Source organism: Aegilops tauschii, chromosome 6 (assembly GCF_002575655.3).
Source record: "Aegilops tauschii subsp. strangulata cultivar AL8/78 chromosome 6, Aet v6.0, whole genome shotgun sequence".
In the NCBI taxonomy this organism is placed as follows: Eukaryota; Viridiplantae; Streptophyta; class Magnoliopsida; order Poales; family Poaceae; genus Aegilops; species Aegilops tauschii.
In genome coordinates, this window is record NC_053040.3 from 122,765,860 (window position 1) to 122,780,146 (window position 14,287).

General features: G+C 48.7%; 2 protein-coding genes across 2 annotated transcripts; both read right to left on the reverse strand.

The window, feature by feature from the left end:
- Window positions 1–7,514: 7,514 nt before the first annotated feature.
- On the reverse strand, window positions 7,515–9,085 carry LOC120966255 (uncharacterized). Its single transcript, XM_045230539.1, has 4 exons — window positions 8,729–9,085; window positions 8,523–8,647; window positions 8,173–8,442; window positions 7,515–7,974 (listed from the first exon to the last, which is right to left on the reverse strand). Exons 1-4 carry the CDS (start codon window positions 8,853–8,855, stop codon window positions 7,876–7,878), a joined length of 621 nt encoding a protein of 206 aa, XP_045086474.1. The 5' UTR covers window positions 8,856–9,085; the 3' UTR covers window positions 7,515–7,875.
- A 2,350-nt stretch (window positions 9,086–11,435) lies between these two features.
- Window positions 11,436–13,117, reverse strand: LOC109746595 (flotillin-like protein 1). Its single transcript, XM_020305710.4, has one exon. It carries the CDS (start codon window positions 13,040–13,042, stop codon window positions 11,600–11,602), a length of 1,443 nt encoding a protein of 480 aa, XP_020161299.1. The 5' UTR covers window positions 13,043–13,117; the 3' UTR covers window positions 11,436–11,599.
- Window positions 13,118–14,287: the final 1,170 nt, after the last annotated feature.

The window sequence follows — 14,287 nt, forward strand, 5'->3', positions numbered from 1 at the left end:
ACCCGATTGCAACTAATATTTTGATTTGTCGATGGTCGGTGGGAGACCAGAGGGTAGTTGCATGTCTAACACTAGGCATGCAATTGCAATTGTCGCCCTGTCTGCAATTGCATGTCGACACTCCCGACTGCAATTGACGTTTTGTTTTGTCGGTGGGTAGCGGGAGTGGGGGAGGTTGCATGCCCAACACTAGGCTTGCAACTGCAAGTTTCGCCCACGACTACAATTGCATGTGTCCCTCCTGACTGCAACTGGCCTTATGTTTTTGTCGGAAGCCAACGGGAGAGGTAGGGGGACAGTTGCATGCCCGACATTAGGTTTGCAACCGCAAGTGTCGCCTACTATAACTTTGTGGTGTTTGTGGGGGCGGATGAGTCAATTTTATGTCTATCACTAGACACACAACTGGAATTGTCGTGCCATACTGCAACTGCATGTCTTCAACACGACAACAACTAGTGGTGTTTTGTCGGTTTTTATCAAGAACAAACTATTGCGCACGTCATATCTCAATTGCAATAGCATGGTGTAACATTAAACACAATTATAAGGTGTGCAAATGCCTGTAACTAGCCGCTCCCTAAACTTTCATCATTTTTCCGAAAATACATTCAACATTTTTATTTTTATTTTACATTTTTATAATATATGGAAAATATGTTTAAATCTTAATGAACATTCTGCAATTACACCCAAAAATTGTACACGATGAAGTTTTTGAAAATACGAAAATACTTTTTGTGAAATATCACTACAAATGTAAATAAGTGCTTACTTTTATTTCTTAGTGAACATGGAACTGAAATGAAAAGGGAAAAAGAACATTGGGCAGACAAAAGGAAAAAATAAAATAGAAAAACCAAGCAAAAACAACAACAAATAGACACGGGGAAATCATACAATATACGCTAGTGGCCCTTCCAGTGCGCTACAAAAAGAAGTAGCGCCCAGAAAAATCACAAGGCAATAAAAAATCATTTGCCAAAAGCACCTGTCTCTAACCCGGGCCTATATCTTTTTTTGTTCAACACCTTCTTCCCTGTGTAATAAAAACAAGTGAGGGAACATCCCAGCCAAGAGACAGAAACAAAGAAAGAAGCCCAGCTGAAATTAACAAACAAATAAACAAGCAAAAAAGCTCAGAAGTCATGCGGATACAGCCCAACAGGCGCCACGCCAGGAAACGAACATGCGGATACAGCCCATCAGGCGCAACGCCAGGAAACAGGCCTAATCTGCACTGGGTGACATCAGCCGACTTAGACTTCGCGAAGTCTAAGTCGACTGAGACCTAGACAAACCCTTATCCCTTTTATTACTAGAAGAACGCCCGTGTGTTGCAACGGGGCCACATTATTAACTTTAAGAGTTCAATGTCAATTATGTTAATATTATATTTAATATTCTCATACATATTAAGTGACATTGACGACTTTTTTATCATCAAATTCTCTCTCTCACACACACAACCTCTCCCTCCCTCTTCCTCACTCTCTCTCCCCCTCTCCCTCACTCGGGAGGTGGGACGAAAATAAACCCGGAACGGAGACTACCAACTGAGACATTAGGAGTAGAGATCATTTAGTTGATAAGAATAAATAGAAAACGGTGTTAAAAAGGAGAAACAGATTAGAATACATTGAAAAACCAAAAGGACGATGTAAAAGGGGATTCGCCCTGCCCCCCGGGCCTTGCCACCGAACCGGCTCAGCGGTCCAGTCCCCGCGGTCGTCTTCTCCTGTTCCCCGAGCCGCGTCGCTACAGAGCCGGGCTCCCGCCCGACCACCTCGCTGGCATCGAAGGGGAATGGATAAGGGTGACGCCCTGCCTTCCCTGCCCCCATGGCCTCACTCCTCCTCGACGCCCCTCCCAAATCCACTTCTCCTCCTCGCTCGCTCGATCCCGTCGATCTGGACGAAGTCGGACGCCACGGCCACCATGACCGACCCCGTCCACACGGCCATTGCCCTCCCTGCGGGCTAGGAGCTTGTCGAGGAGCTCTGAACGCCTTCGCTACTTCGTCTGCGCCAACGAGATCAAGTCCAGCACCCCCGCATCGACGTCGCTGCCGTCTTCCTCAACCTTGGGCCACCGCGACATTGCCGTTCGATCCGCGCCGCCCCGAGCTCCCATGTCTTCCCCTAGGGCGCCATTGACACCGCCATGATCTCCTCTTGCCTTTCCCCTGTTACCCCTCTCGTTTGCTCTCGTTAAGTATTTCGCCGTGGCCGAGAACCGCCGTCCGCCATGGCCATTGCAGGGGTAGCCACCGAGCTCCTCGGATTGCCCCCGTGGTACATGCCCGCTCCTATGCACGCACATGCCCACGCCCGTGCTACACCGCGTCGGTCGCGCCCGCCGCTGCCGTCGCGCTCGCCGCAGCCACCACACCACTGTGCCCCGCGCGACACACACCCTGGCCGCGCGCCACACTCTCGCTGGCTGCGCTCGCCCCGTCTGCTGCCGCCTATCCCTTCGCTCGCCCCGCTGTCGCGCCCCTACCTCGCGCCGCCTCCAGTCATGGCCTTCTTCTGCCGGCCGCCCCCTCAGCCACGCCGGCCGCATCTCTGCCCTCCACCGTCGGTCGCTCGCCTCGCCTGCTGCGTGTTGCTTCCTGCTGCTATGCGCTGCTCTACCGCTGGTACGCTGCTGCGCCATGCCCTCGACACCGCCGTGGACAAATGTGGCGGAGGGATTGTTAATGGAGTACGAGAAGGAGGTGGCGGAGAAGGTGTGGAGAGGCAGGAGGTCTGGGGTGGTGTCACCTGGCTGTGGTGGAGGTGTTTATGCGAGAAGGAGCCGGAGTGGAAGGAGAGGTCACAATTGGAAAGAATCGCAAAAAAAATCATAACCCGGAAAGGTGATTTCCTTCAATAGGTGAAAAACATAGGAAATATTGGTTGTTATCAAGGAAAGGTAAAATTTTAGGAAAGTTAGGATTTTTGAACTGATTTCTATGCAAATGGGGTTTTATTATTTGGTAACGTGATATCAGTACCTGCCCGTTTGTGACGTGTCTGATTAGGAAAGTTTGCAAATGTTAAGAAACTATTTATTGGGAGAAAAGTTGTGACGTGTCTGTTATTTGTTTCCTAAAACAAATTTCACTAATAAGAGAAATCGATTGATTTAGATAAGTTAGGAAAGTTAGATTAAAATGTATTATTTGTTTCCTGAAAATCTGTTATTTGTTTCCTAAGACAAATTGAACCAATAAAAGAAATCGATTGATTTGCATAATTTAAGGAAGTTAGATCCGTAATTTGTTATATGTTAGGAAAGTTTTGGTTGTAATAAAGAGTGGAGAGAAAAATAAACCGATAGACCAGGGTGGGAGGAGGTGGTGGGAGGAGAGACGAAAAAAACCCAGCGAAAATAAACCGCGGACCAGGGTGGGAGGGGGTGGTGGGAGGAGAGACGAAAAAAACCCAGCGAAAATAAACCACGGAGACTATTCACCAACTCGTCCATTAGGAGTAGAGATTATCCATTTGGTTTGCGTTTTGGATGGCGGCCGACTGGTGCGCCCAACTCACCAGCGCATTTTGTGTCCGCGGGCATTTTTTCCACCCTTTTTCATACATATCTAAAACATTGCCAAAAGTTCGCATTTGTCTTGTAACCAAATAAAAATATCACCGTTTTACAACCAAATAACAATCTCATAGTTTGCAAACCAAATAAAATTTAAATTGTCACAAATACGTTTGAAAGAAATGAGACGATACATTTATTGGTTGCCCAAAAAAGTGGGCCCACGTATGCTCAATCAAATCATCTTCTAGTTGAATGTGAGTTTTTCAAGCACATATTTCTTGAGAAATTGGATAAACTATGCAAATGTTGCCGCTCTTCCATGCTCAAGCACAACATTTTCACCCTGAAATTGAAACTCTTGGTCATAGATTTCATTGGGATGCTCATCTTCTATGATCATGTTCTGCATGATCACACAAATAGTCATCACCTGCCGCAACTTCTTGTGCTCCAAGTTTTAGCAGGATACCAAAGATGCCCTATCGAGATTGAAGAACACCAAAAGCACGCTCAACATCCTTCCTAGCACTCTCTTCTGCTTGGGTAAATCTCTGCCTCTTCTCTCCTACTGGGTTGGGGATTGTCTTCACAAAGGTCGTCCACTGAGGATAGATACCGTCAACTAGGTGGTACCCTTTGTTGTAGCGGTCGCAATTGATCTCAACATTGACCTATGGGAAGTTGTCTTTTGCAAGCCTTCCGAACACCGGAGAATTCTATAGCACGTTGATGTCGTTGTGAGAGCGGCCATGCCAAAACAAGAGTGCCAAATCCAGAAATCTTGTGAAGCCACGGCCTCAATAATGAAGTGCAAACTTTCACATGGCCCCTATACTGCCCCTGCCAAGTAGATGGACAGTACTCCACTTTCAGTGCATACAATCTATGCTACCAAGTATACCCGCAAAGCCTCTAGCTGCATTGATCTCCAACAACCGGGTTGTATCTGCAACAATTGGCTCTCTCAAGTACTAAACCAAACACTGCCACCACAGCCTTGTAGAACTTGTACATGAAATCTAGGCAAGTGGACTCACTCATGAAGACGTACTCATCAACAATAAGATCAACAGGTATTCCATATGCAAGCATCTGAATAGCTGCGGTGCATTTCTGAAAATAGGAGAAGCCAACTTTTCTAAGTGCATCCGACTTGCATTCCAAATAATCATAGTAGGCCACAAACCCCTCCCGGTCCCCAGATACGATTGAGCACATGTCTAGCCATCCGAGAGCGACGCCGAAATAACTTGTGTGTTGAACTGTTGATCGCCGGACGCAAAGTAGTCATCCCAAAGTAGGCAATGGCCCCTCTATCTGTTGCGATTCAACGCCGGAACATGGCTCGAGATCAAGCCCCTAAACATCGGCCGCTGCCTAGCAATGTGGTCATGGATGACCAATGCAGCAACCACCATCTCCTCATCGTCCAACGATGAATCGTCTGAATCACAAATGAAGTTGTTGAAAAAAAATACTCATTTCCACTATCCATTTGTACCTTGCGTGGTGGAAGAAGTCGGCCGGCGAAGAACACCGCCCGTCCCCCAGTCCAGATAGCAAGCTGTAGGCGTGGAGGCGATAGTGGGGGCGGAGGCACCAGGCTCGGAGCGTTTCCAGCGGCGGCGGAGGACGGGGCTAGCGTGGTCGTGGCGGGTGCTACGACGTCGGCTGCATAGGCCACCAACGCCGACAAGTTTGGTTGTCGAGGGGTGCGGCGTATTGCTGGGGGAGATATCTGGGGGAGGGTGATGGCCTGGGCAGCGTCCCACCGGCCGAAACCGGGCGAGGGCGGGAGTGGCCGGGTGTCGGCTGCAGATGGGAGAGGGAGGGGGAATGGTCAAAGTGCCACCGACTGACGGGCCAAAGGGAGGACAAGGCCGGCGTCGCGCACGTCCATTCCATGTCCGTGCCGACGCAAACTGGGCTCAAATATGGGCTCGAAATGGGTTATGCGCGGACAACAGACGCTCGCCCGTTTGGGTCGGCGCGTGGGCCACGGTTTCTATCCAAACGGATCCCCGCGGATAGAATGCGTCGGTGCGTTGGAGTTGCTCTAATGCATCAAGAAAAAAGCCTGTGCCTGTGCATGCTAGTATAAACGAATTCAGTATAAACCAAGTCCTCACCATCTGTTACATAAGGCTGCACTCACTCTGCAATCCCAAGAGACCACGCACAACAGCTACATGAAACATTCGCAAAGACTAGCAGCAACAAGCAGATCCTCGTGAACTGAAACCTAGCCAACAGCGCAACGAAATGCTGCAGACACGCACTATCAAAGAGAAAGTAAAACTCTCTCCCCATCTATGTATCCGTATATGTATGGGTTACTGCGGGGTTCGTTGCTTCTGCGGCTGGATGAGGGTTTAGAGCCCGGCTCCTGTTCAAAAAAATTGAAGAAATTGAAGCTCCAGTCGAAACTGTCACTGGGGGGCGGGGGTTCGAGGTTCAGCTCATCCTCCTCGGATTTCTTGTCCGCGTCCACGTCGTCGCGACTGCGCCAACATGGCGCGGGCACGGGCCACCTGTATGTATGTGGTGATAATCTCATTATTATTTATCCAAAGAAAAGAGCACATTGAAACCATAGCTTATTAGTGTCTAACTGTATCAGATAACAACACATACCTGTTTAGCCTGTCGCTGGGATCCCCATCCATTTTCCAGAAAGCCTCACCACTGTCACTCCCAACATCACCAGCCTTACTGCCAGCCAAAACATACCGATAAACAGATTTACTAACAGCATCCACTCATTCATGATGCTTCACTGAACCTGCTTGGTTCAGCAAAGCTTCTTAAAACATTCGACCCAGGTAACGAAGTACGTAAACACCCTTAAAACCTCGTTAAAAAACTTATCATGTATGACAAGCACCTGAATGCCCAGAAAGGAAAGCTAGCCAGGCATACCTCTTTTCACAAAAATGTTCCAGAATGCATTGAACATGATCCCACATCACGATAGGGGCAGGGCCGGCCCTGAGGGAGGGCAGAGGGGGCGGCCGCCCCGGGCCCCCCATGTATAGGGGCCCCCACCTAGGTACTATCCACGTAGGCCATGGCCCAAGGAGACTGCGGACGAAGCCGCTGATAGTTGAGATTTGATCTGTTAGCCTGTACGCTTCTCTCAAACTAAAATGCTTAGCCTGGTTGCCTTGCCCTAGCCAGATTATTGGGTTTCCTTCTCATCGCTATGACTTTCCTTATTCAATCTATTCCCCAATCTCCTTTGGTCATCGCAGAACAAACCATGGGCAGCCTGGTCTCGCCGTCGCAGCTTTCTCCTCCTACGTCGGCGCCGACGACAACCGCAAGCCGGTGGTGGGGTGGACGCGGGAGCGGCATTCATGCTAGACTCCAAGGGGACGACGACCATGGTAGGGCAGGCAGTGCTGACGAAGTTCACGACTTGCCACATCAACGAACTCCACCGGATCTGTTCCGCTCTTCACGCGACTGACGCACACAGTGATGCAGGTCGCCGAGCTCCTTCCATCAGACATCAATATATATTGCTAATGATCATGGACACCGACCCGAATGATCCGAGGTAATATTACCTATTTCCCATATCTATATTGCTAATTAAGTATTTTATATTGGAATGCATGCTTGATGCATAGCTTTGCGGTGTTCAAGCTTTGATGTAATTTATTTATTTTGATCTGTGTGGCATAATGTCGCCTACTCCTAGAATATATGCATTTGATAAAAAGAGGAAAAAGAAAACAAAGTGTGGTTAACTTGATAGAATTACTGAGAGGTGCCATCGACTCAATCATAAGTAGTGAATTTTATTGATGATTGTTAGATGAAATTTTGAAGGTAATATGTATCAATTATTTGATATGAATGCTGCTTTTCGAAAATACAAAGATGAACATGGTTCCATCTACACCCGTATAACTAATAATTTTTTAAAAATACTAGAAAAGTTCAAAACATTATAAAATTTGGCGGTATAAAACTTGGTCGACCATTCTACTCACTTGTGAAGCTATGTGGAGAAATGGGACCAGTGGTATTCTTAGAGAAGAAAATACAATCAGGCCTTACTATTCATCAAAAAAATATTTTTCAATATAACTTCGACTTTGGCATTTTGCTTAGAATGTCATTTCCTTGTGAAACTTAATACCTATGTATAATCTGTTTTTTTTTTATATGACTAGTATTTTTTTCAAATTAACTATTCATAAGAGTTGTGAGTGAAACCATATTCACCAATATACATGCCCTGTCGGATTTGTGTACTTATGTGATCATATATTCTTATAGTGTTTATTTTAAGGGCCACAAATTATAGTTTCGCCCCGGGCCCTCAAAATATCAGGACCGGCCCTGGACAGGGGTTCCGATCCTCGTGTCGTAGAAGTCCATGCCGACAACTTCCCCGTCCATATTAACAAGGGGTCCTCCCATACCAGCCTAGCAAGGTGACATGGAGTACATGCTGTAATTTCTAATCCAAATAGATACTACTGTACTACCTTGGATTATAGCAACAGCATATAATTTCTAATTGTACTCCATGTCCTAGTCACCAAGTATTCCTAATCCATGAAATAGTAGACATGGAGTACAATTTACTTCCACCTAGGCAGGAAATAGCAACAGCATACGCACCTTGGTGATTCTACGTGAGATTCGTTCAACGCAAACGCAATCGAGCGTGCCTGTCCAGGTGACCTCTTCCGCGATCACGGCCATCAGCGCGCCTGATTCGAAACAGCGCCCTACGGCTGCTATTTTAGAGCACACATACCGAAGACGCTGAATAATTGCTGGACGAACAACACGGCAATCCTCGACGCCGACTAGAGCAACGTTGTAGTGTAGACTGTAGTGCTGTAGCGTGCCCTTTATGCGCCGTCTCCTGGGAAGCAACACTTCGATCTACAAATGATACAGTGAGACTCAAGCAATGATTTGAAAGAACAGGCAATCAGTGAAAAGAATGATGAGGATGGACCAACCCTCAAGTTTTCATCAATCTTGTTTTCATCAGTTGAACTCCTGACCAAGCCCGCCGATGTCAGAATAACCGTAGATCCATTCCATTCGATGAAAAAACCTGAGCATGCAAAATGCCTTTTCTCTCCTGTGTGTGATTTTTGGTTTGTTAACAAGTGATGACTCGAATACAAACATGACACAGTAAATGCGGCTCATTGTAACTCACCACTGAATGAAGCAAGCGCGACAACATAGCGATCTATGTTGGAAGAGCCCTTTTTACTGAATTCATGCCAATCACCTTCAGGGTATGTGTCGCCAAAAGTCTCCTCGAAAGTATTAACCAAAAGCATATCATCTGATGGAAGATAGATGTGGTTGTTAGTTGTACAACAGAGCTGTAAAAAAGGGTCAGTAATAATAACTCACCATCTGGCATGGTTATTGGTGGCTCAGGGTAACCCATGGACTCTAGATCCCCAAACTGTTCCTTGTAGCGAGCATATGTGTATACTGGTGCAACAAGGTCGACCGATTAGCACTGAGATATTAGCTACTATACGTGCCAAGTAAATTCACATAAATCCAGCGGATAATTGATGTAGGAGTATTAGATTATGTGATGACAACCTGAGCAACAACAATTCATAGTATTAGAGGTCGGTCCACATGAACATACCCAAGAACATTGTGTAACTGTGCTATCCAATAGCAATGAAACAATGAATGTGTTCTAAACTAGTTGAATAGTTATTAAGTACTCCCTCCGTAAACTAATATAAAAGCGTTTAGATCACTATTTTAGTGATCTAAACACTCTTATATTATTTTACAGAGGGAGTACTCCTCACCTAGAAAAGCTAAACTTGTATTATTGGCGCTAGCCTACTTCACCCCTCACCTAGAAAACCAGGTTCCAGGTATTTTGCCCCGATGTATTGAAAACCGTCTAAATGACCCCCGCCCCCCGGGGTGGTTTTGCTGATGTGGCATACTACGTGGATGATGATGACATGGCAGTGCCCAGAGCAGGAGCCGGGGCTAGGCGTGGGCCCACGCGGTCAGGGTCTCCTACATGACAGCTGGTATAGCACTACTAGGGACAGGGGTGCTGGTGATTGGCATGCAGATCTAGACAGGGGAGACTGAAATGTATTTTGGTCTTTTTCAGTGCAAGCAAACCCATTTTCACCCTCTCTCTAAAAACCATGGCCCACATGTTATCTCTTGACAAATCAATCAAGGGAATGCTAATGAAAGAGGAAGAACCAGTATGCCAACGACTTGGTTACGACTTCTTTACCATCGCGAACTATTGTACTCTTATGTGATCTTGGGAGAAGATCACCATCCCTCTCATCCGATCTGCTTGCGAGATCATCGCCCCCCCTCTTAGTTCCCCTCTTACTTTTCCGCATCTTCTCCGAGACTGCTGCATGATTTTTTGGGGGAAAAAACAAGGGAAAAAAAATGTGGATTCACTAACAGTAAAGCAATGTGGTAAAACTTTTACAAATCAATCAATTCAAAGGGGTGCTAATAAAAGAGGAAGAGGCAGCATACATGAGGCCATTGGCTCGGATGCCCTTCCTTTACTATTGCAAGCTCGTCTGCTCTTATGTCACCTTCCTGTGTGATCGTCGCCACCCCTCTTAGTCTTGCTCATCTTTTGTTAGACTGAAGCAGCGTTATTTTCTGCAGGAGGCAAACTGTAGAGTTATCAACAGTAAGTCAGTAAAGCAATGCTGTAAAATTTTCAGGCCGAACAATCTAAGGGACGATATATGAACTTAGCCCCAAACACCAACTTTTGAATTTTATTTTGTTCTGAATCTGAATTTTCATTAGCCGAGAAACCGGCAAAGCCACACAGCTGCACAAGGTTCAGAACTCCAGATCGGAGAACAGGGTCGAGGCCACAGGCGGCACTCTATCTACGGCAACGCGGCAAAACGCTAACTTTGAAAGTTTTTGGTTGAGGTCCCCATCGAAGGTTCCCACAGCAATTTTGGTTGAAGCCCCAAACATCGTATAACTTTTTTGCAGAAAATCGAAGTTACACACATATGCATGTGATTGGGTCATATCCGGAAACAAAATAGCTTAATTTAGGGTTTGGGTGCTCGGTTTTATCGAAGGGCAGCGAAGGGAAGAGGCGCACCTGGTTGATGATCGTCGCCAGCAGAGGGTCCGGCGACGAGGGCGGTGTCGCTCGCCCAGCTGTTCTATCGAGGTCGGTGGCCGATTCCAGCGGGAGGTCGGCCAGATCATATATAGGCCCAGCCAGGAAGCAACGGGGCATCCGGATAGGGGCAGCCCGGCTCGTAGGGAAGAGCCAGCCCGTTTTCTTATTTTTTTTTCATTCTTTTCTTTAACTTTTTATAATTAGCTAATTGCTCGTTCATTCAACGGTGCATAAAAAGAAAAACAGACAAAGTCAAATCTAACTCCTACACAATTTGATTAATCAAACACAAAAATAAAATGAAAAAATCCCCACGAATGTCTAGGTAGAATTCAATGATATATTCCCTCTATTTGAAATCGTCTAATATTTCGTTTCTGTTGATGGAGGAAGTTAGATGAGATATAGCTATTCTCCAGTTTTGCTAAGTCTCAATCGACTGAGATGCCTCGGTTGATGCTATATTTCTTTGATCTTGCATACAAATTCGTATAATTTTTTTCCAGTCGACTTAGACTTCATTAAGTCTCAATCGGTACTATATCCGTGAGATTTTACATTGAGATTCGTGCAAAACTTTCTTTTCAATTTTACTTTTTTTCTTTTATATATTATGTCACTTGACTGAGACTTGGTTAAATCTCAGTCGACTGAGAGTCTGAGACCCAGTCACATCTTTTTTCTTTAGTTTTTTTCCTTATACCATGTCACTTAACTGAGACCTAGCCACACTCTTCTCATCTAGATGCAAGCTAGACACATCCTTGGTTTATTCATGAGCAAATTAAACAGTAGTACATGTTTTCCGAAGTAAATAAAACGCCCTAATGTTGACGTATCTCACACGCATTCACAACCACACTGGCATATATATGGTGCACGAGTGCACGTACTTGAAACTTCGTGGCAAGCTCAGGTGGACGTGGAGGTGCCGCCCTTGAGAGTGCCCATCCACGCCGGCGGTAGCATCCCAGTCTGCTCGTGCACCGTCGTCAGCAGCGGCGGCAGCATCCTGTACACCCCGGCCATCTCCTTCATGGCGCCGTCGCCACCCTCGGAAGCAGAGCCGTTGCTCCACACGCTGATCTTGGGCTCGAGCCCCTTGATGGCGTCGGCGTTGATGCGCGCCATCTCCTGATACACGCCCGAGCTGATCATGAGGTAGTCGCGGAGCGCGCCGTAGCTGCCGCCGAGCGCGCCGAGCATGGAGGACAGGTACACGCTCTGGGCCTCTCCCATGGCCGCCAGCCCCTCGGCCTCCTTGCGCTTGGCGTAGAGCTCGGCCTCGGCCTCCCGCTGCCGCGCGAAGAACTCCGCGTCCGCCATCGCGCGGCGCGCCTCCGCCTGCCTCTCCTGCTCGAACAGCAGCGCCTCCGCCGCCTTCTGCCGGTTGTAGAGCTCCCAGTTGGCCTGCTGCACCTTCATCTCGTAGTCCACGACGGCCTTGCTGAGGTGCTCGGCCTTGAGCTTCTCCGTCTGCCTGGCGGCGTTGGTGCGCTCCACCTCCACCTGCAGCTGCGCGTCGCGTATGGCCACGGCCTTGGCCGCCTCCACCTCCGCCACCCTCGCCTGCTGCTCCCACCCGGCCTTCTTCATGGCCAGCTCCGCGTCGGCCTGCGCCACCTCGGCGTCCCTCTCGTTCCTGAACACCCTCACCTCCGCCGTCACCCTGGCCTCCTCCTTGGAGCCCTCCCCCTGGCGCTTCACCGTGTACACCTTGGTCTCGGCGTCCACCTTGGCGGCGTTCTGGCGCGTCATCCCCTTGCGCTCCTTGGCGCCGACCTCCCCCTTCATGCGCGCCTCGGCCACGTCCACCTTGGCCTGGTTGACGGCCTCCTGCTGCGTCTTCTGGCCGAGGTAGGAGAAGTACTCGTGCCCCGGCACGTCCACCAGCTGCTTCACGTTGGCGTTGTAGATGATGAGGCCGAACTGGTTGAGCTCCAGCTGCACGCTCTCGAACACGGCCTGCTTGAACGACTTGGTGCCGTGGAAGATCTGCTCCATGGTCATGGACGCCGCCAGCACGCGCGTCTCGCCCTCGATCACGCCCTTGACCAGCTCGTTGACGTGGCGGGAGAGCTTGTCGTGCGGGGAGATGAGCTTGGCGTAGCGGAGCAGGGACTCGACGTCGTCCGCGCGCGGGCCGATGGTGAAGACGGCGGGGAGCACGAAGGGGAGCTTCTCGGCGCTCATCGCCTGCACCTCGAAGGTGTAGTTCACCGGGGAGATGTCGAAGCGCGCGCACCGCTGCCCCGGCGCGATCCACGCCTTCTTCGCCAGCTTCACGTCGTCCACGCCGTACCCGGTGATGGCCAGGTACTCCGACGGGCTCGCGATTCGGTACACGAACCCCATGCTGCAAGCGTGTAGACAAGTGCAGGCTGCAAGGTACTGAGCTAGACTGCTGCCAGGTACATGGATATGATGACAACAAGCGCACGCAGCAGCATGTTTTATAGTCCATGTGAGGCTGGTCAACGCATGCAACCCCCTAGGAGCATATCCCTTAAAAGCCAATTCATAAAAACACGTTTAAAAAGTCCTTTAAATGTTTTTACGATGCAAAACTGGACCAAAAAGAACAGATACTATATTAGGAACTATATCCAAAATGATACAGCAAGCAATCGTCCCGCTCCGGCCGCGCTTCCCCTTGCCGCGCCGCACCTTAGCCATGCCCGCTCCCGCCTGTCCAGCCCGGACCATGCACGCCCCGTCCCAGCCACGCCTACCCCCGTCGCGTTTCGCCCTGGCCACGCTCGCCGCCGCCGCCGCACTCTGCCCCGGCCATGCCCGCCCATTTCGCGCCTCTCTCGCCCTTCTCCGGCGCCGCCCCGCCTTGATTCGGGCCGCCGGCGGCCTGCTCCATCCCGCCCGTGGTTGGACTCATCTTCGCGGTGAAGGCAGAGCCGGCCACAATTTGGACCGGCAACGACAAATTCCGGCGTACGGCGACCTTTTTCGATGTGTGGCGATGGATTCCGGCGAGTTTCGGGTTGATTCCGGCCAATTACGCGACAACGCATCTGCTCAGACGAGGTTTGACTGTTTACTGGTTAAACTGTATATTGCCTTCCAATTTGTACATATGAGTTTCTTGTGGATGGATTCTTGGTGCCCCTTAAAATTTTGAAGGGTCGATCAAACTTTACGGGACCTGCTAGGAATCGTTTTTTAACCGAAACTGTAAATGTCTTATTTATTATGGGTTTGGCCGTTTTTAAGAGGTCTGCTAGAGATGCTCTACTTTTTTTTTACTAAAAAACGTAAATCCTTTTTTTAACGGAACCTCGTCAGATAAGTCTTGCCCTGTCTTTCCCGAGCATTGCTCGGATGCTCTTAGCTAATTCCGCTTGATTCAACCCGGGTTTATTTCCAATTGGTCAGCATAGCGTGTACGAAATGGTATTGCAATTATGTAGACATTATCCGTGTGTTGGTCGTTTCCCGGAAGTTCCAGGCCAGAAATTTTTCTCGAATGGATCGAGAGTCATTCTAGTCCATTTCCGTGGCATTGTGATGTACATGTACTCATTGCCACAAGAAATGGGCGCTACGATTTTTATACGGTATTTTCCTCGTTGACGTCGATCCATCGGC